Raw genomic sequence first — 21,409 nt, 5'->3', positions numbered from 1 at the left:
CTTACCCTCAGAAGCTCTAAATCGTATCCGTCCCCCCTCTTTGCAGCCGCCCGTCTCTCTTCTTTCCCCTGGTGTTTTGTCGTGCATCGCAGGTTCGTCTCTCTTCTTTGAATGGGTACATTTAAACCAGGGAAATTCATACAAGCGTACGGGTAAAATTGAAATTGATTGTCGCCTTCTTAGATTGCTGAAGATTACTTACTCAGTTACTCGTGCGTACTCTCCAAGACCCTAAGCTCTAGGTTCTGACTGATTGATCTCCTTGTCAAAATTGAGTTTGGTGCTCGCTGATAATAAGGGTTTTGAGATTGGCTTCATCAGGTATTTTCGCTAATACTCCCTCAAATAGTGTTTCCACACCACCATATATGCTTCTTTTTACCTTCTGCTTGAAAGGCTCTTATTGAGCTAGAAATTAGAAATTGGTAAAACTTTTGTTCGATTGTTGAATGGTAAATTGGCAAGTTTATTGCTTTCAGGGTGTTGTAGACCTTGATTTATGCTTACATGTTGTTTGGGCAGAGGCTTGAATTCTAGAGTACCATGATAGAGGTAATTAAGTGCACACAAAGTGTTTGATACTGCTTGAAAGAAAAAGAGAACCACAATTAAAATGTAGTTCTAGCCCTCATAATTGCAACCTCTGATTTTAATTTATGTGACATTCAACCTCCTATCTGAGCGTCTGGGATGTGTTCTCGTGGATTTATTAGAATTATTAGTTACAGATCAAGCTACTTGAATTAGATTCTGTGTGTTGAGGTTAGTTTGTAAATGTTGAATTAAGAACGATTTGAATGCAACAGTAATGCCTAGGTTGAATGATATGAAAGGCACCCAATATTTACTTATAATTGTTGAGTGTAACCTTTCTATTTGGAAATTATTATTCAATCCTGTTTATTTGAATAAGTGACTTTGAAATGAAAAATAGGAATTTCTTGATATGAGAAACATGACTTACAGAGTAAGGTTTTCTTGTACTCTAGTGCGGGGTAACACTTCAATTTTCTGAGTGTGACAGCTTCATTCGAACTACAGTGGAGAAGGAGCTGAGCAAAATGAGCAAGTATGGCTTAAACCTCAGGCATGCTCAAAAGAAGCAGCCAGTTAGGTCTCCCCTGGCCACTCCTTTTGGCTTTAGCAATGATGATGAGAATGATGTTGAGAAAGAAATTGCTCGACAGGCTAGCAAAAATAAGGCTCTCAAGGAAGTAAGTTGACCTTGCTGAATAGTAGTCTTCGGGATGTTTAATGTATTTTGATGCTTTGGTCAAATATCATACATAGTATTGTTTGTTTGGTTAATTACATTATATCTTGGTTTCTTTTTGCATGTTTAAGATTGAGGAGCAGCAAAAGAAAGCATTGGAAGAAGATCCGACTGTATTTGATTATGATGGAGTTTATGACAAAATGAAACAAAATATTGCACGTCCACTGGTTCAAGACCGTGAGGAAAGAAAGGTACAACTATGTCTTCATGTATTTGATAACTAGTAAGTTCTTCATTTTATGGATGTCAGAAATGATATGTTAAGATGGCCAATTTGATGTATAAAGTTATGACTAATAGTGTGAAATGGTATTTAGTTACACTCCACTAATCACTGTATTATCTTCATCACTTGGTGGAGAAGCACATAGGAGAATATCTGTAACTTTGCTAAGTTACTTTACCACACGCTCACAGTTTAAAATTTTAATATACTTTATCATGACAATATTTTACTTACTTGACCGATTATTCATCACTATCTTTGACTGATTTATTTATCATGGCAATATAAGTACTTGACTTTCAAGAATGCCAATCTGTTTTTTTTCCTGCCAGCTTCAAGAATGCCAATCAAATATTAAATTCATGCATTGTAAAATCTATAGTAGCCTTACAAGGTGCATGTGTTCCAAATCCAACATTTTTTTATTAGACTAACTAATGAAGACCATTCAGACTGACTTTACAGTGGATTAGTTGACTTTTGTTTTATTTGGTTTGGCTGTAAACAAGATTTCTGGTTTTATTTCTATGGATGCTAAAGTAGCAAAATCTGCTCATTTTGGGTTGTATGCCAATTTCCAAATGATATTGAACAACCTGAAAGTTTTTGTGGTGCAGCCAAAATACATTCGAACTCTTATGCAAAAAGCAAAAGAGCGGGAGCAGTATCGTGATATTGTTTATGAGAGAAAGCTTGCTAAAGAGAGAAGCAAGGATGATCATCTCTATGCTGACAAAGACAAATTTGTCACGGAAGCTTACAGAAAGAAACTTGCTGAACGGGAGAAACAGATGGAGTTAGAACGCTTGCGTGAACTACAAGAGGAGAGAGACGATGTAAGTTGTTTGATTTTTAGCCTTGCATGTGGATGGATTAATTGTTATACATTTGTCAGCTGAATGATATTAGATTTTAAGTGGCCTTTTTGTGTGCCGTGTTTGGATCGAGATAGTCCTGTGTTCTCAGTGATCTGGGTGTGGGGACTATGAGAAAGATGCACCTATTTTCCTTCTTCGATGTAATTACAAAATATAATGGCAATTACTACAACTTATGAATTCCATTTTAGGAGCATATTAAAATTAGTTTGAGTGCTTTGTTAAGAAAAGATTCAGTTACCCATTAAGTTTTTTAATATTGAAATTTAGCAACACGGTATAAGTTTTCACATTAGTATGATGGGGTTTTGAAGACTTGGTTATTTTCTGGACTAATATTTAGTGAGCAATAGTTGATTGCATCGTTTGGTCCCAAATTCAATGGAATAATTGATTCAACTTGGTCAAGCATTATGGATTTCTTTGTTATTTGTTTCAACACTATCATTCTGATTCAAAATTGCCAATAACATTTGGCCAGCCAAGGCAGGCAGTAGCATGTTGTTAGGTGGCGGGTGCTTTCTGTTTCATGTTTTCATCTCTTGATTTGAACATATGTGCTATTTTGAAGCGAAATTGAAATGCTTAGTTAACTTTTTTTACTGGCAATTTTTAATTATTGTAGGTTACAAAGAAGAAGGACTTTTTGCTTGATTTTTACTCAAACCTCGATAAAAATATAGCTTATGGTGCAAAAGATGCCAAGGGGAAGAAGCATGAGGATCAGGCTGAAGCAAGAATTCCAGAGACACGCCAGGCAATGACTGCAGATCCATTAAATCAACATCAAAATGATGAATCATTAGAAAGAGCACAACAATCGCTGAATAACTCAATTCTGGACAAGAGAATAATGGCGAAGGGGAACTTCTAATCCTTCTGACAGAAGTATCGACCCCTTGAGTATGAAGCCAAGTCACGAGGCTTCTCTTGAAGGAGGAGCTCCTGCAAACCAGTCATCATCAACTTCTGAACCAAAGCCTGATCATCATAAGAGAACTCACGATGCTCTTGCTGCAGCGAAAGAACGCTTTTTGGCACGGAAAAGAGCAAAAGAACAGTGAAATTCTTTGGCTTGTGCTTTGTTTATGGCATCTGGTGCTCTGTCCATGTGGTCGGTTGTCCAAATATCATTTCTATCACATATCCGTGATATTATATCTGATATCTAGTCATGGATTGAATAGATAGCAGTTTCTGGTATCTATAAATTCTGTCACATAGTAATCTGTTTTTTCCTTCCATCTTGAGTTATCTGTTGAAATGGATGGATCAATTTTATAAGAGCTAACAATGTATCTTCACTTAACTTGTTTCATTTTTTTTTTTTTAAAAAAAAAGGTTATCGACGTGATATCAGATAGAACTTACTTATAACCAAGTGATAGGAAATTAGTCTTCTTGTTTAATTCTCTTCTTGGATCTTGCTCGGATCATCCATAATAAAGTGACGAAAGGGATTACAACCAGACGCCATATCGAAGGATTGGTTTCTAAAAAGTCTTTTGCTTATATTTAAAGAACGAGTCACAAAAATGTTGCACTTATAGTAGTATGCTTATATCCGAATTCTCTAATATCGGAAACCCATTTATCTGTATAAATATAAAAATCAATTTCAACCACATGTGGATCTAGGAATTCCTTTACACAGGAAATAAAATTACAAACCTCTCGAAGCTTTTTGAGAGCCTACAACAATGAGTTATGTATCCCCAGTGATATGTATTTTACCAAGGTAAAATTAAGAGATAAAGTTTTGAACTGATTTGTTGTGGCCTCTAAACACAAACTGCGAAATTCATCAACAACTCTTCTAAAGATTACAAATGACAGGAAACAAATATGATAACATAATTTGAATTTTGAAATTTTTTATTGCTTTGGGCAATTAATTTTCAGGTTATTTCTTTTGGGTTATGGATATTTTAATAAATGCAGGGACGCTGATGATGCAGAAAAAAAATTCAGTAACATTTTGTAAATGAAAAAACTAAACGTCAGTGTAAATAATTGATTGTTGATTCAAATCTAAAATCATTAACTAATATTGATTGACCCCATTATTTGAGTTAATGTATTAAATTTGAATGTAATAAATCATAAGGTGAGATGGGAAATGTGAGCCCCGTAATTTATCGGATGACATGCAATTGCAGGATTGGAGAGTAACGGGACGCTTTTATTGCATCGTTATTTCTTTTCTTTTTCAGTTATATATGTCAGACCCAACTACATCGTTACATTTCATGTAGTCGGGTCTGGTCAATACAAACTAAATGCTGTTGGGTGTGCCATCTATAATTAAATTGCTTTGTATGTGGATTTTATATACCGATCAATTAAATAATGGTTCTGTTAATTACTTTCCGTTGGCGGCTACGAGATCCTGATATTTATTGGTCAGACAAGGAATTTAATAACGCGATGTTCATATTGCATAATTATTTCTTTGTTTCTTTTCAATTATATACGGCAGGCTCACCTACTTTTCAAGGCGGACAGTAGCTACATGGATGCAGGGAATTGCATAACACTCTGCGTTGTAATGGATATAACTAACTGCTTTCCTGTTCCAATTATTGGGGCGGCTGTTGTTTAATTTAATTATATCTGAACTCAGCGGGAATTTGTTGCATATGAAGGTGGCCACGAGATAACTTTTATTGGTCAAACATTGAATTTTCCCCAGTAAAAAAGAGACTTGGCCACGGAGCTTCGGCTTTGAATATGAAGTGGGCAATGACATCATAGTTTCTTTGTGCTACCTCTCTACAACTATATATATGTCCGGTAGAGAACGTTGCTTGGACATCTGAGATCAGAACATTTTGAGGATAAGAGCAATGGCAGAAACTAAGGTTGTAGAGAAAGTAAGGAACAAGCAGGTGAAAGCCAAGGATTACATAACTGGTAATCCTAAAGAAACAGACATGTACATGAGCAGTTCCACCATCAGCCTGCAACTTCCTCCAGAGGCTTCCAATGCGGTGCTTGTCAAGAATCTCTACCTTTCTTGTGATCCCTACATGCGAGGCAATAAGAAACCTCAAAAAGATCGCCTCTTTGACACCTTCGTTCCTGATTCTGTATGCCCTTTCCGTTTCCCTTCTTCCTTTGGCTTTCAATTTCAGCAAAATTTTGTTCTCTGCTTCTGCTTTACTCTCTTGTCATTTATTCATGTATGATACCATTAACCGAAATTTCAGAGATTAGGATGGGTTTTAACTGATATACTCTTCCAGTCCTAAATATAAGAACCTTATATAAGGTTCTTATATTTAGGACCGGAGGAGTATAAGTGGTGAGTGAAGTCTGAAAAAGTTTCTTTTGAATATCATCTAATTTGTATGGGCTGAATTGTTATTTCAGGTAATAGTTGGTTATGGAGTTTTCAAAGTATTGGAATCCAAACACCCTGACTACAAAACTGGTGACTTGCTCTGGGGAGTCACCAAATGGGAAGAGTATAGTATCCTCACCAACACTCCATCTTTCTTCAAAATTGAGCACACAGATGTCCCATTATCCTATTACACAGGACTTCTAGGTAAAAATCATCACTTGCAAATTGCCCTAAAGCAATATGCATATACTTCAGATCTTTTTTTTTTGGCCTGAATATACTTCAGATCTTAATGCGTTGTAATTGTTCCCATTAGAATATGATTCCATTTTGCGACACGCAGGTATGCCTGGAATGAGTGCTTACGTGGGATTTTATGAAATTGGTGCCCCAAAGAAAGGAGAATATGTGTTCATATCCTCAGCATTTGGAGCAATTGGTCAACTAGTCGGCCAATTGGCAAAATTGATGGGCTGCTATGTTGTTGGAAGTGCAGGAAGTAAAGAGAAGGTAGGTATACTCTTGACTTTGCAGAAAATATTACACACGGACCTTTTATTTTCAGATAGAACCCGCCAATTAACTCTTTTTTTCCCACTGCAAAGGTTGAAATCTTAAAGAACAAGTTTGGATTTGATGGAGCTTTCAATTACAAGGAAGAGCATGACTTGGATGAAGCTTTGAAAAGGTCAGTGCAAGAAATTCATTTGGCATACATATAAATGAAAATCTTCTGTTGCTCTCCTGCCCTTAGCAGTAACTCTTGAACAAAGTCCCTTCTGTTGCATTATTCTCCAATCAACACATACCCCAGAACACTGCAAACTTCTTGGATTCAAATAAGTTAAAAAATTATTGTTTACATGTGGCTTCGATTCAAATAGGTATTTCCCTGAAGGGATTGACATATACTTTGAGAATGTTGGCGGTGAGATGCTGGACGCGGCACTTGTGAACATGAGAAGGAGAGGAAGAATAGTAGTGGCAGGAATGATATCCCAATATGATCTTCCAGAGCCTCAACCCATCAAGAATTTGCTGTCTATTATATACAAGCAAGTCCGAATTGAAGCTTTCACAGTGTTTGATTATTATCACTTGTATCCCAAGTTCTTGGAGACGATGTTGCCATATATTAGAGAGGGCAAGGTGTCCTATGTGGAGGCCTTTGCTGAAGGGCTTGAGAATGGCCCTGCAGCTTTGGAAGCAATTTTCACGGGCCGTAATCCTGGCAAGCAAGTTGTTGCACTTGCTCATGAATGATTTGATTTATTGTAATCATTTGAATCTCTGGGTTGCCTTTTTCAGCTTGAATAAATGTCACTGCATATTTGAAAAAGTGACCTATCTATGCTCGTTCTGTTAGACTGTAAACACTGGTCCCAAAAATAGGGGTTAAGAAGCATTACTATATAAATTTCATTGCAATATCATGACCATGAACCTTCTCATTAGAAAATTTAATTATTAAAAAAGTCATACCACGAAAAGGTTAACTTTACTAGAGATTGCATAAAATAAATTGCCTTAACCAAAAACGAAGATAGTCACTTAAACCATATCCTATTCAGTAACTAAGGGTGAGAGAAAAAGAGAGAGAATCCATGTTAAACTGTGATCCTACATAAAAAGATCAAGCATAGAACATTTCTTCATGAAAAGAATTACCCAGTACTAATTGTTACATATCAAAACTCAAGCCATGTCATCTAATTAGATAAAATACATTGTAGGTATTCCAAAAGTCAGAAGAAAACATGCCACATAACTTGCAAATAAAGCACCTTTAGATAAACCATTCCCTCCATTCTCCACAAAAGGTGCATAAGCTTGAATTATGAGCCCAAACTCTAAACCCTAAATCCCAAAAGTTAAACCACAAACCCTAAATCCTTGCTCAAAATGAAATATATACAATAAAGTATTTTATGACTTCTTCAGGTGTTTATTGTTTTGGGGTCTAGCGTTTTATGTTGAGGGTTTTGGGGTATAGAATTTTATGGTTTGGGGTTTTTGTGTGTAAGGTTTAGAGTTAAGGTTTGGTGTTTTGGGTCTTAATGTTTAGGGTTTGGGGATTTTAGTTTTTGAGTTTAGGGTTTTTGAATTATGGATTTTGAAATCTAAGGTTTAGGGTTTAGAGTTTTGGGAGTTTAAGGTTTAGGTTTGATGTTTAGTGTTTTATGGGTTTGGGGTTTCAATTTTAGTGTTTTGGATTCAAGGGCTTGGAGTTTAGGGCTTATACTTTGGTTTTGGCATTTTGGGGGTTAGAGGATTAGGGGTTTTTTTATTTATTTTATTTTAGGGTTTCTTGGTTTAGAGTTTGGGATTTTAAGAGTTTAGGATTATTAGCCTGTAGTGTTTTTGGCTTGAGAGTTTGAGGCTTATGGTTTTAGACTTTAGGTTTTAGGGTTTAGAATCATGGCATAAGGTCTAGTTTAAAAGTTTGGGGTTTAAGGTTTATGATTGGGTTTTTGAAATTTTGGTTTTGAGACTTTGAGTCTAGGTTTAGAGTTTTGGGGTTTATGGCTTTAACTTGTAATTAAAGTATGGAGTAGAGGAAATCCAAAACTAAAAGCCCAAAACCCTATAACCCAAACACAAACACTAAACCCCTATATCTTAAACCTTAAATTCTATAACCCGAAATCCTATTATCCTAAACTCTAAACCATTAAGGCTTAAAAATTTTAAACCCTAAACTCTAAATTATATATCCCAAAACAGGACTTCCTAAACCACTAAACCCTTAAATTCAAAAACCCAAAATCTCCAAACCTAAGGCCTTAAACCGTAAATACAATACCCTAACTCCTAGTACTTTTAAGCCCTAAAATCCTAAATTCTAAGATCCTGCAACATAAAACCCTAAATCCTACACACCAAAACCGAAAACCTTGAACAAAAACCCTAAATGCAATAAACCAAAACTCAAAATCCCAAAACATGAACCTCAAAATCTCAAATCCAAAACCCCAAATACAAAGCCCTAAAAGATTAAACCTTAAACCCAAAAATCCTAAAATAATAAAAACCTAAACTATCCCTAAACACCAAAATTCTAAACCCCAAAACCCTAGTAACTCTAATCCTTAAAACTCAAAACCCTTGACCTAAAACATAGAACCCTAAACCAGTGTGCCCCTAAAGCCATTAATATTTAAAAAAAAAAATCCTAAACCCCTACACCTAAGAACCTTGGACTCGAAACCATAAACCAAAAAACCCTATACCTTACGCATAAAACCCAAAAACTCCAAATCTTAAACACTTAAAACCCTAAATTCATAGAACTCTAAAGCCCTAAAACCTTCAACCTTAAACCCCAAATTGTTACACATAAAACCCTAAACCCCCAAATCCTCAATCCTAGACACTAAACCTTCAAGCCTAGACAACAAAACCAAAAACTGAAAGCCCGATATCTTAAACCCTAAAACCACAACCCCAAACACTAAACCTCAAAACCCTTAGCCCTTAAAACCATAATCCACTAAACACTAAAACCCAAAAGCCCTAAACATTAAACCTCAAAACCCTTAGCCCTTAAAACCAAGAACCTCAGAACCCCAAAACCTCAACCCAAATCAAACGAACAAAATTACTAAGAATACTCAAACTAAACACAACCCGAAGTAGACCTTTTTAACTCCTTCAAATCAATGCCAAAGCCCCCCCCCCCAAATATTACCTTGAGAATGGCTCTGCAAGTTTAGAAGCAATTTTCATTGGTTGTAATCCTTAAAAACATGTTATTGTCCTTGCTCATGAATGATTTAATTTATTATAATCATATGAATCTTTAGGTTTCCTTTTTCAACTTGAATAAATATCACTATCAATATCTGAAAAGAAAACCTATCTACGCTTGTTTTGGTAACATTAGTTTAAAAAATTAAGGGAATAAGATTTCATTTTGAGCAATATCATGACTATTAACCTTTTCATCAGAAAATTTAATTATTAAAAGAGATAAGGTGCTTAAATATTCCAAAAATATCAACAAAGGAGCATTCAACATCTCCAAGTTTTTTTTTTGCTCTTATATGCCTCAAATATTTTATTTTGTAGCTTCTCTATCCTAAATTGTTATCCGCTGTTAAATTTAACCGCTAAAGACATTAGTCAAACTACATAATTTAACGGTCAAACTTAATAGCGAATAACGACTAGGATATTTTTGCTATAAAAATAAACTTTCAAGGCATATAAGAGCCAAAAAATTCCAAGTGTTGGGTGCTCATTTGTGGATACTTCCAGCATATTTAAGCACCTTCTCTCTTATTAAAAAGATTATACCACAAAGGTTAATGTAACTGTAATTGAGATTGCAAAAAATAGCCTATTTCGTATTATAAAGAGTTTATAAGCAAAATAACTTCAAGGAGTTTTGCCACAAATGAAGATAGTCGTTGGATCCTGTAACTAGGAGTGTGTGTGTGTGAGAGAGAGAGAGAGAGAGAGGGAGAGGGAGGGAGGGAGGGATAATTCATGTTAAGCCAATGTGATCCCCCGTGAGAAGATCAGGCACAGGACATTTATTCATGAAAACATTTATTCAATACTTATTGTTACATATAAGAACCTACGCGCTCATAAGGAATATTACATTACAATCCAATTAGATAAAATACACCGCAGAAATCGCCAGAAGTCAAAAGAAAACATGCTTCATAACTTGCTCATAAATCACCTGTAGATGCTCTATTTCCTTCATTCTCCACATAAGACGCATAAGCCTTAATTATTGACTCATACATTGTAATTCCCTTTAGGTACACTTCCTGGTTCAAAAACTGCAAAACAGGGGAGGAATTCAAACATAAAATTCAGTAACAGAAAATCCAGAGAGGGTTGCTTACAAGAATAAGAAAGATCTCAGTTACAACCCAAATAAAAGAGAAAAAAAACAAATTAGTAAGATTACTAAGAACAAACATGACCCGGGGTAGAAAGCAATAACATACTTTAACGCAATGATAAATGACACTTGCAGTTTAAAGATTAGCAAGGAGCAAATAACCCCTTCTACTTTAGAAGAAGGGAGAAGAATGTAAGAAGAGATTATAGAACTAAGGATTTTGCGGAACTTGATTCAAACACACTGCTCCTCAAGGAAATTTCTTTGAGGTTTGTGATTTCAGGCAATTGCGTCGATGGTAACATTTGACATGAAACGTGTCTTTTTAGCAAATACTCAATGCTTGAGCAGGTTTCTCCGCCAAAATGAAAACAACAGGAAGTTGTTTAGCAAAACATCAAAGTTGAGGTGGGTTAGCTGCAGTCTGGTCACTATGTCTATTCCATAACTGAAAATCCTCATGGGAATCAGAGTCGTTCGGGACACAGTGCTCTGCATCACCCAGAAAGCTCTTTTAATATAGCCTTATATTATCTAGGATTTCATCTGGGAACTAGTTCATAGATAGAGTCAATTAGAAGATGATATTAGACTATTTCATGTACATGTATAAGCAAGCAAATGATTGAAGACGGACAATATGAGATCAGAGTCACCTCATTGTGGTCATGAAGCAGAATAGGGGTGTTTGCCATGGGTGAGAATCCAAATGCAGGCAATCCCAGTCGTCGAAAGTAGCGAGAATCGGTTGAGGCAGGAAAGATCCCAGGTTCATGAAGTTTTCCACCGGCCCTTTGGATGGCATCTTGAAGCAGGCCCCACCAGGGATTGGAACTGTCAGTCTTTGTGGTAAATGGGTTCCCAAACTCATCATGAACTGGTGCTTTCGCTAAGAACTGCTCAAGGTAAAATGTAATTAGACAGCCTAGCAATGGTACTATTTCTACCTAACAAAGTAACAAGACAAGGAATACAGATAGTGGGGATCGAAACCCAAAAACCCAAAGTTCAGTCCATATAACCAATCATTAAACCATAATAAAAGAGCATGTAGAATTGTGCAAGTCATTACATTTAATTAAAAGTAAAATTGAAAAGAAGCCAAAAGAAACTACGTAAAACTAACCACTTTCTTGGTATTTGCGAATCTCAAAAATGGGAACGATGAAAAGGAAATGGAGCGAGTACAAAATAAAATGGCGTGCTCACAGCCCCATAATGATATTTTAAACAAACGAACATGAACAAAAATTTAAAGCATTCGAGATTCGCTGACCAGAACTAAATTGGCCTGAAAGGACATAAACAAGCCTCCTAATCAAGTCTTCAAATGGACGGGTCATAACCAAGCTGTGCGCTAATATTTTATACAATAGTCATAAGTTGTTAATAATCTAACTTAGGTCATTAGAATTATATCTCCTAACTTTGCATTTGCAAGAAAGAGACAAGCGAAGCAATTGTCTGTTTATTGAATGTATTTTCAATGACGAATAAAGTTTAACATTTCAGCGCAAAATAAGTTAATTACCCGGAATGTCATATTCCGTGAAGCAGGTGCCCATTCGTCAGCAATCCGTCTCTCCAATGATTCCAGATCAGCAGTTGGTGGCACCCTAATATCGAACCCAACTTCTGCCTCTGATGGTTGCAAGTTCATGACAAAACCCTGACAAAAACGGAAGATCATGCAACGGATTAAAAAAAAAATCAACCCTTGGGCTCACAGAAACTAAAATTAGTGTTTAAAGCCGAAGTCAGAGTATGCACTTGTCCCACTAACCCTTTGCATTGGAGTATGCACGTGTCCAAAGTTCCAAGTTTCTAGTGACTAGCAAGCGTATCCTTTTACACTTTGGTAGGAGGTGCCACCAAATTAATAATGTGCTTGTATGCTAGATTAATCCATAACATAAGAAGAAGAGGCACTGTAGCGTTTAAAATAGGCAAAGTCCGGTAGCATCATTTACCAGGGGGCCCAATGATCATGTGCTATAATGGCCGGCCGGGGATATATTATTATACGTTTGCGTAACAATGATAATGTATATTCAATATTCATACGTAGAACGACATGTCCATCCTTCACATGTATACATGCTCTAAATCCCAATTGACTTACTTACAGTTGGAGATGGTGTTCCAGCCGTTGAATAGGCCATATTAACAGAAATAACCTCGCCTTCGGCCATCAAACCCGCCTTGATCATATCAAACTGCGAAGCACGAAACCTTCTTATACTTTCCAAGCTCTTCATCATATTCTCGGCTGCAGAGTTATCATAAAGCCTTGACCCATGCCCTGGTTGTCCAATAGCCTTTATTACCAGCCACCGCGCGCTCCTCTCAGCATAGAATATCCTGTAATTCTCGTCCGCGGAAGCCATTCCTATAAAGACCATCAGTTTTTCAGAAGGAAACACAAGAGACCTCATTCAGTAAAAGTCAACGACTTATGCTAGATTCAGTAGTCCAAAAAACAATAATAAGATTCCATTGCTAATCACCTTCATCAAGCACTACGCCGATATTCAAACTCTTGAAAACCTCAGATTCAGCAAACTTGGCTGCACCATCCTGCCCACCAATCTCCTCATCAGGAGAAAAGGCCAAGTAGATAGATCGAAGAGGCTGAAGCCCAGAAGCCTTCAAGCGGCGAACAGCTTCAAGGTACTGCATCCCAACGCACTTCATATCCTGAGAGCCTCGGGCGTATATATTGCCGTTGTCGTCAATATGAGCGCTGAAGGGGTCGTACTTCCATTTGTCAATCTCAGAGGGAACAACGTCGGTGTGGGAGTAGAGAAGAATGGAGGGAAGATGAGGGTTAGTGCCAGGCCATTTTATCAACACAAAGGGCTTCCCTCGGACGAATTCGATGGCCTGAGATTGGAGGGAGCTGGATTTGGCTTGGGAGACGAGGAAATCAGAGGCTTGGTAGTAGTTTGGGGTTGGCTGGGAAGTGTTGATTTGAAGGTAGTGCTGGAATCTAGATATGGTTTCGGCGGCTGAGGATGACAAGGATGATGAGTGTGAAGCTTGGACGGACGACCAAGCCACGAGGATAAGCAGAGAGAGATGAAAACTAACGGTGTTGGGGACGTGGAACTCCATGACTAGGCACTACTTCCCCCGAAAAAGGCGCCGCGTTCAAGCAGTTATAAAGAGACGCGGCTATTGGGTGGAAAGTGTGGGGCCGTCATAAAATTAAATATACAAATGTAAAAATAAAGGGAAAAGATTTAATTTAATAATAAAGGAACACACGATGGGTTCCGAGTATAAATAAAACCAAGCAGGGGTTTAGTGCCCATATGCATTGCGCACGCATCCCAATACTAAATCTTAGAGATCAAACTTTCGAGGGAAAAAAATTATTATTCGGAAGATTCGCTATCAAATTTAAAATTATAAAGAATGTAATTTATTTGATTGTATTCAATTTTTTTTCCTGATTTTTACGTTTGTATGTTTTATTTTATAAAATAAAATGCATTATTGCCCCTGCTGGCTCAAAATCTCAGCTCTGCCGCTGCGTGGGCGCAATATGATTCTTATTACTACCTCTGGTCCTTAATATAAGACCCTATTTGACTTTTTGTTTGGTCCTAATTATAAGACCCTAGTCCATTTTTCTCTCATATTTATGCATTTTTTTCCAAGATAGCCCTTCTAATAATGATAGTTCTAGCCAATACACTTAATTAACAAGGATATTTTAGGAATGATAACATTTATTTATTACAAATAACTAACTTAACTTACTTCCTTAATCTTCTCAAATAAGTCAACTGGGTCTTATAATTAGGACCGGAGGTAGTATTGTTTAATGCTATCCTTAATCTTCTAACTCCTGACGTCTTCATAATGTTCACCTTATATCAGTTTATTCCTTTTTAGATAAAGAAACCATGAGAGGGAAGGGTGGAAGTGAGAAAAGGCAAGGAACAAAAAACCGGACCGGACACTAAACCGGTTGAGGTAGTGGTTCAAGGGTTAATGGGTCAGACCAGAGTTAACTCGAGATCAAACCGGTCATATTAAAATAATATAATTTAATTAAAAATGACAAAATATAACAATACTAATAATTACTAATAACAAAATATAAAGAAATAAAATAAAAATTTGATTGTAATAATAATAAAGTACAACAATATTGAGAATTTTGATCTTTATAATTTTTTCAATAACTAAAATTAATAGTTATTGATGTCAAACTCATCATCAAAATTCATTTAAATCTATAATAATTGAGATATTAGGAGTTAAATGAGAAAAAATAGGATAAATATCAATATATTTATTTAAACCGGTTCATTACCGGTTCATATCGGTTTTTACCGGTTTTCACTGGTTCACACGGGTTTGACCGGTTCAATCCGGTTTGAACCGGTCCCCGGTTTAGCTTATGAACCGGACCGGACCACTGACCGATTCACCGGTTCACCGGTTGAACCGGCCGGTCCGGTCCGGTTTTTTTTATACTGAGAAAAGGTGAACACATTGAACAATATCACCTTTTCACTTTTGAAAAAATAAGTGTTAGGTTTAAAGGTGATGTGATCACGAGAGACGTGAAGAATAAAGCAAAATCATTCCCTCTAAGGACAGGTTTACCATAACGCTGAGTCGTTTTCATCATATAAGATTTCAATAAACTTGTTTTAGTGTCGGTAGCATATAGTAGGTAAATTTTCGGACAGGACTATGGCGTGGGAAAGTGTGGGGCCATCATATACTGATAATGACAACGTAGTAGTATCATGGCATGAGTTTGGTGCTCAAAACACGAAGGAAGGGCTTCCCGTCCCAGCACAAGACTACAAATATAATAGCATCATGTGATCTAGCGTCCATGCAGTGCATTGCTCCCGTAGTACGCATCCCAGGACAGTCCTTCCCATCCATCTCATCTCCCATTCCCATACCCTCCATGTTCTTTTAGGGACATCTACTAATAACCTTATAAGTGGGAACAGGGCCATTTTCATGCTATCGGGTTATATAGTCATTAACAGGAGGATGACCTTTGACGTATGGCCTGTGGTCTTTACTTGTATGCTTTGCTGACAAGCCCTAAATACACTTCTTTCGTCTTATCCCATTCCCATACCCTCCTGGCATTTTTTTGGCTCCATATAGTGAATGTTAGGCGAGCATATATACCCTCTTGTTTGTTTTTTAATACTACCTACTGTACCTAATATAAGTAGATTAAAAAATAGTCAAATTAGTTATTTATAATAAATAGATGTTATCTTTCCTAAAATTTCCTTATTTGCTAATTATGTATATTGGCTAAGAGTAGAACTACCATTTGATAAAACATTTAACATGTACAACTACTACAATAATTATGAAAAAAAATAAAAATATTAGAGACAAAATAGATTGGAGTCTTATATTTAGGACTAAATTAAAAGTCAAATAAGTTCTTATATTAAGAAGAAGAGATAGTATATAATCTCTTGAGCCTGAATTTACCTTCTTCTTTTTTTTCCCCCGACGTTACTAATTGTCAGTGTGTCTCTGCCCAGATTTGCGAAAAGCCACCTGTCCATGTTGAGTCTGTTACGAAGTATTTGCTGTTTTACTTTTATTAAGAATATATATTAACGAAGATTAATATTTATTGTCAACCATTTATCTATACATACGTTTATTAATGAAGGCAAAAAACATATTTATCTACATTCATCTCATTAGCCAAAAATTATGCCTCGGAAAGTCAACATTACTGCTCTAGTTAACATTAATGTAGAAAATAAATTGCCTAAGCCTATTTCATTTTGTATCATGAAGGGCGATCATAAGCAAAAGAACTTCGAATTTCGGCACACACACACACACACATATACACACTCGCTTTTCAAAATGAAAATGGTCACTGGGAGATCCATGCCAAGCCAAGATGTCCCCTCTCACAATTTCATGCACACAACATTTATTTATAAAAACATCCAGATAAGGGTTTGAGTACCTTGTAGCAAATTGTGGTCCAAACCCTAGTCCCTGCCTTGCTCCCATTCATTATTGTTACACATCAGAACCTACTCAAGGCCCATATGGTCATGATATTACAATCTGATGGGGGGGAGGGGGAAGGGAACGCATCTCAGAAGTCAAAAGGGAAAACAGGCCACATAACTTGCTCACAACTCGTCTCTGGATTCTCTATTTCCTCCATCCCCCACGTAAGATGCATAAGCCTTAATTATTGACTCATATATCTCAACCCCCTTCAAGTACACGTCTCGGTTCAGAAACTGCAAAACAAGAGGGAAATTCAAACATGTAATTCAGCGACAGAAATTCCAGAGAGGACTCCTTGCAAGATAGAAAGGGTTAATTACAATCCAAATCAAAACAAATCAGTAAGATCACTCAAATTAAGCACAACCCGAGGTAGCCATTTTTTCTTTTACTCCTGCAAATCAATATCGGATAAGGTTTTTTTCCTACAAACTAATCTCTAATTTATATATACATAGAATTAATAAGTTGCAATGACACTTGTGGCTTCAACGTTAGCAATGAGCAAATAACCTCTTCTAGTTAGAAGAAGGGAGAAGAATGTAACAGAATTGATTATTGAATTTAAGAATTTTTACAATTCGATTCAATCACAGTGCTCCATCAGGAAATTTCTGAGGTTTGTGAATTCAGGCAGTTGTATCTTTGGCAACATTTGACTTGAAATGGGTCTTTTGGCAAATACTGAATGTTTGAGTAGGTTACTTAGCCAAAATGCGAACCAGTCTTTTGGACATAGTTGTGCGACCAAATAAATGGATACGAAAGAGGAGAAATAGAAAAATCGGGCCCAAGCAATTGACTCCCGGTAGATCACCGGGACAGTGCAGTGCTTCAGCCAAAAAGCTCTTCAATGTATCCTTATATTATTCAGGGTTTAATCTGAGATAATATTATACTATTGCATGTACATAATAAGCAAGCCCATTATTGAAGACAACATGAGATTAGAGTCACCTCATTGTGGTCATGAAGAAGAATCGGGGTGTTTGCCATGGGTGAGAATCCAATTGCAGGCAATCCCTGTCGTCGAAAGTAGCGGGAATCTGTTGCAGCTGGAAAGATCTCAGGTTTCTGAAGTTTTCCACCAGCCTTTCGGATGGCATCCTCAAGCAGGCCCCACCAAGGATTGGAACTGTCAGTCCTTGTGATGATTGGGTTCCCAGACTCATCATCCACAGGTGCTTTCTGCACGAACTGTGCAAGGTAAAATGTAATTAGACAGTATAGCAGTGGTGCGATCTCTGCCTAACAAAGTAAATAGATAAGGAATAGGTAGACAAAGGAGACAACTCTGAAAACCCCAAGTTCGTTGCATAACCAATCATTTTTCTGACCGAGCATAACCAATCATTGTGTAATGATTCATGATTTCATATATGGAGTCTATGACATCAATGAAGAAAACAAAACGGCAGTTTATCAATCAGCTCAAAGCTCCCATCTTTCTAATCATCACAATAATAGAAAGTGGCAAGTGACATGTGACGTTAAATTTCAAATCCCATCATTTTCACTTCCAGTTTTTTTATTGGCTTCTTTTCCTGTTAAACAATTAAACTCATAAGTCACAAGGCGGAATACCCTCACCACATTTGACACCCCCACAACACCCCCCCCCCAAAAAAAAGGCCGGGCCTGCAGAAAAAAGGGAACAAAAATGCCAAAATACCTCAAATGTCTACTTTACAATTTTTCTTTAACAAATATGACGTTATAGGTTATCATCACCTCAAATGCATCTTCACCTGAGAATTATCAGATTTTTTTAAATACTACTTACTATTTTCATAAACGATTTTTGTATTTTATGGCTGATTATCTATTGTCACTTAAGCTAAGCGACTGGAAAGTGATATTTTCAATTCAATTTTTTGTTCCTATGTTGTCCATTTCTTTGTTCTAGATCAAAACAAACATCAGTATGTTACATTACATTAATTCCTCATCAAGAACTGTAGGAAAAGAGGACAGGGATCAAAGCTATGCAATAATATTTAATACAGTAGTCACAAGTTCTTAATAATCTAAACATGATCATAGAATATCTCCTAAGCTTGCATTTGCAAGAAAGAGACAAGCAAAACAAATGTCCATTTCTTGTATATGTTTTCAATGACAGATAAATTTTAAACATTGAGCACAAAGTAAGTTAATTACCCAGAATGTCATATTACGTGAAGCAGGTGCCCATTCTTCAGCAATCCGTCTCTCCAATGATTCAGGATCAGCAGTTGGTGGCACCCTAATATCGAACCCAGCTTCTGCCTCTGATGGTTGCAAGTTCATGACAAAACCCTGGGAGATGACGAAAACGGCATTGTAACGCAAACTCCACTGCTCATGTGTTAAATAAATCTATACAATAACAAGAAGTAGCATTGGGGCGTCTAGAATTGGCAAATTCCACTACTTGTACATCATTTAGTGGCCAAACTCGATCTCTTTCAGGGTGCCCAATAATTACATGCCCCAATAAGGGTATGTATAATTGTACGTTTGCCTAACGATAAATGTATATCCATAAATAGAATCACATATCTGTCGTACACATGCTCCAAGTTTCATTGACTTACAGTTGGAGATGGTGTTCCACCCTTTAAATAGGCCATATTAACTGAAACTGCCTCGCCTTCAGCCTTTAAACCTGTCTTGATCAAATCAAACTGCGAAGCACGAAACCTTCTTATACTTTCCAGACTCTTCAACAGATTCTCCATGGCAGAATTATCATAAAGCTTTGCCCCATGCCCTGGTGCTCCAGTAGCCTTTATTACCAGCCACCAGGGGCTCCTCTCACCGTAGAATACCCTGTAATTCTCGTTCGGAGAAGCCAGTCCTACAATTAGAATCAGGCGTAGATGACAATAAAGACCATCAGTTGTTGAAAAGGAAACACAAGAAAACTCATTATGACTTGCGCTATGATTCAATACAAAAACAATAGTAAAATTCCATATCTAATCACCTTCATCAAGCACTACACCGATATTCAAATTCTTAAGGAACTCAGATTCAACAAATTTCCCTGCACCATCATGCCCACCAATCTCCTCATCAGGAGAAAAAGACAAGTAGATAGATCGAAGAGGCTGAAACCCAGAAGCCTTCAAGCGGCGAACAGCTTCGAGGTACTGCATCCCGACGCACTTCATATCCTGGGAGCCTCGGGCGTATATGTGGCCGTTATGGTCAATATGAGCACTGAAGGGGTCGTACATCCATTTGTGAAGCTCAGACGGAACAACATCGGTGTGGGAGTAGAGAAGAATGGCAGGAAGATCAGGGTGAGCGCCCGGCCATTTTAGCAACACCATGGGCTTCCCTTTGACGAACTCGATAGTCTGAGATTCGAGGGAGAGGGATTTTGCTTGGGCGACGAGGAAATCGGCGGCTTCATAGTAATTTGGGGCAGGTTGGGCAGTGTTGATTTGAAGGTACTGCTGGAACCTCGATATGATTTCTGCTGCTGAAGATGACAAAGATGATAAGTCTGAAGCTTCAATGGTCGACGATGCTACGAGAATAAGCAAAGAGATATGAAAATACAGGAATTTTGGGACGTCGAACTCCATGATTGCGCTTCACCACCACCACCACCGCAATCCAGTCCAGCAGAGTAGTTGGCTCTGCTTCACTTGAAAAAAAACTAAAGTGGGGAACATTTTTATTTTTTGTGTACAATAATTTTTTATATGATGTATAATTCAGTTTTTCTTTATGTAAATAAAATTTTCTTATATATAAATCATCTTCGTTTTTTTCCGTCAGACGCTCACAATTAATTTTTTTTACAATCAATTATTATAGGGACTATTTGTCAATTAAATTTGTAACAAGAAATTTATCACTAATTTTTTCAAAAAAGTGCTGCATCTTTATATTGGTATATGTGTTTCTTTATATATTAGCTAAATAGCTAATAATTTAATAATCTGTTATATTTTTCTCTCTTCATCTATTATTCATCCAATATAACGTTATACCATTTCTCAGATTTCAAATGTAAACCATGGACCCGAAGTTTTATTCTAATTTATTTATGAAAAAAGTGGATTTTTTTTCCTCATGCGTTGGCTGGGGAAGAGTGGAAGGAAACGGTGGAAGCAGTGATATGGACAATGAATATAAATATATAATACACTTTCCACTAATCTTAATACTCCTCCGATCCTAATTATAAGACCCAATTGACTTATTTGAGGAGATTAAAGAAGTAAGTTAAGTTGGTTATTTATAATAAATAAGTGTTGTCATTCCTAAAATATCTTTGCTAATTAAGTATATTGGCTAAAACTATCATTATTAGAAGGATTATCTTGGAAAAAAATGCATAAATATAAGAGACAAAATGGATTGGGGTCTTATAATTAGGACCAAATAAAAAGTCAAATGGGATCTTATAATAAGGACCGGAGGAGTACTAACTCCGATCCTAGATATAAAAACTAATTAACTAATTTGCATAGATTAAAAAAACAAATTAAGTTAGCTATTTGTAATAAATAGGTGTTGTTTTTTCTAAAATATCCTTGTTAATCAAATTTATTAGTTAGAATTGTCATTATTAGAAGGACAGTCTTAAAAAAATAAATAAATATAAGAGATAAAATAAATTAGGATCTTATATTTAGGAACAAAACAAAAATTAAACAAATTCTTATATTAAGAATTGGAAGTAGTAATATATAGTTAAACACTTCTCATCTCTAGGCAAAAATACAACATTGACCTGTAGTGACCAGAGACGGTGGAAACAAAATCTATATAGATTCGTGGATGAGATAGC

The 21,409-nt window shown here is 36.6% G+C and overlaps 3 protein-coding genes and 1 pseudogene across 3 annotated transcripts; 2 read left to right on the top strand and 2 right to left on the bottom strand.

The window, feature by feature from the left end:
• The first annotated feature begins 6 nt into the window (after positions 1-6).
• LOC114743348 (nuclear speckle splicing regulatory protein 1-like) lies at positions 7-3,689 on the top strand (annotated as a pseudogene).
• A 1,468-nt stretch (positions 3,690-5,157) lies between these two features.
• Positions 5,158-7,065, top strand: LOC114743354 (2-alkenal reductase (NADP(+)-dependent)-like). Its single transcript, XM_028931561.1, has 5 exons — positions 5,158-5,469; positions 5,753-5,930; positions 6,070-6,236; positions 6,332-6,414; positions 6,611-7,065. The coding sequence occupies exons 1-5, from the start codon at positions 5,227-5,229 to the stop codon at positions 6,987-6,989; spliced, it is 1,050 nt and encodes a 349-aa protein (XP_028787394.1). The 5' UTR covers positions 5,158-5,226; the 3' UTR covers positions 6,990-7,065.
• A 3,166-nt stretch (positions 7,066-10,231) lies between these two features.
• Positions 10,232-13,879, bottom strand: LOC114743353 (aminoacylase-1-like). Its single transcript, XM_028931560.1, has 5 exons — positions 13,092-13,879; positions 12,711-12,973; positions 12,116-12,253; positions 11,241-11,480; positions 10,232-10,519 (listed from the first exon to the last, which is right to left on the bottom strand). Exons 1-5 carry the CDS (start codon positions 13,696-13,698, stop codon positions 10,406-10,408), a joined length of 1,362 nt encoding a protein of 453 aa, XP_028787393.1. The 5' UTR covers positions 13,699-13,879; the 3' UTR covers positions 10,232-10,405.
• Positions 13,880-16,488: 2,609 nt separating this feature from the next.
• LOC114743352 (aminoacylase-1-like) lies at positions 16,489-20,280 on the bottom strand. Its single transcript, XM_028931559.1, has 5 exons — positions 19,589-20,280; positions 19,197-19,459; positions 18,781-18,918; positions 17,578-17,817; positions 16,489-16,853 (listed from the first exon to the last, which is right to left on the bottom strand). Exons 1-5 carry the CDS (start codon positions 20,193-20,195, stop codon positions 16,740-16,742), a joined length of 1,362 nt encoding a protein of 453 aa, XP_028787392.1. The 5' UTR covers positions 20,196-20,280; the 3' UTR covers positions 16,489-16,739.
• Between the last annotated feature and the right edge of the window lie 1,129 nt (positions 20,281-21,409).

The sequence above is a fragment of the Neltuma alba genome, unplaced genomic scaffold, assembly GCF_004799145.2.
Source record: "Neltuma alba isolate B1F8T4 unplaced genomic scaffold, ASM479914v2 tig00003996_pilon, whole genome shotgun sequence".
Lineage (NCBI taxonomy): Eukaryota > Viridiplantae > Streptophyta > Magnoliopsida > Fabales > Fabaceae > Neltuma > Neltuma alba.
This window is presented reverse-complemented; position numbering and strand designations above follow the sequence as displayed.

What these genes read in the sequence shown, in the direction of transcription:
- LOC114743353 (XM_028931560.1), bottom strand. Translation starts at nt 13,698, where the DNA reads ATGGAGTTCCACGTCCCCAACACCGTTAGTTTTCATCTCTCTCTGCTT. An exon ending in CACGGAATATGACATTCCGG is followed by an intron (nt 11,481 to 12,115) that starts GTAATTAACTTA and finishes TACCTTGAGCAG; the next exon opens with TTCTTAGCGAAAGCACCAGT. An exon ending in TGCTTCATGACCACAATGAG is followed by an intron (nt 10,520 to 11,240) that starts GTGACTCTGATC and finishes CCTGTTTTGCAG; the next exon opens with TTTTTGAACCAGGAAGTGTA.
- LOC114743354 (XM_028931561.1), top strand. Translation starts at nt 5,227, where the DNA reads ATGGCAGAAACTAAGGTTGTAGAGAAAGTAAGGAACAAGCAGGTGAAA. An exon ending in ACACCTTCGTTCCTGATTCT is followed by an intron (nt 5,470 to 5,752) that starts GTATGCCCTTTC and finishes TTGTTATTTCAG; the next exon opens with GTAATAGTTGGTTATGGAGT. An exon ending in TTGGATGAAGCTTTGAAAAG is followed by an intron (nt 6,415 to 6,610) that starts GTCAGTGCAAGA and finishes CGATTCAAATAG; the next exon opens with GTATTTCCCTGAAGGGATTG.
- LOC114743352 (XM_028931559.1), bottom strand. Translation starts at nt 20,195, where the DNA reads ATGGAGTTCGACGTCCCAAAATTCCTGTATTTTCATATCTCTTTGCTT. An exon ending in CGGTGTAGTGCTTGATGAAG is followed by an intron (nt 19,460 to 19,588) that starts GTGATTAGATAT and finishes TTCTAATTGTAG; the next exon opens with GACTGGCTTCTCCGAACGAG. An exon ending in GTGGAACACCATCTCCAACT is followed by an intron (nt 18,919 to 19,196) that starts GTAAGTCAATGA and finishes GTCATCTCCCAG; the next exon opens with GGTTTTGTCATGAACTTGCA.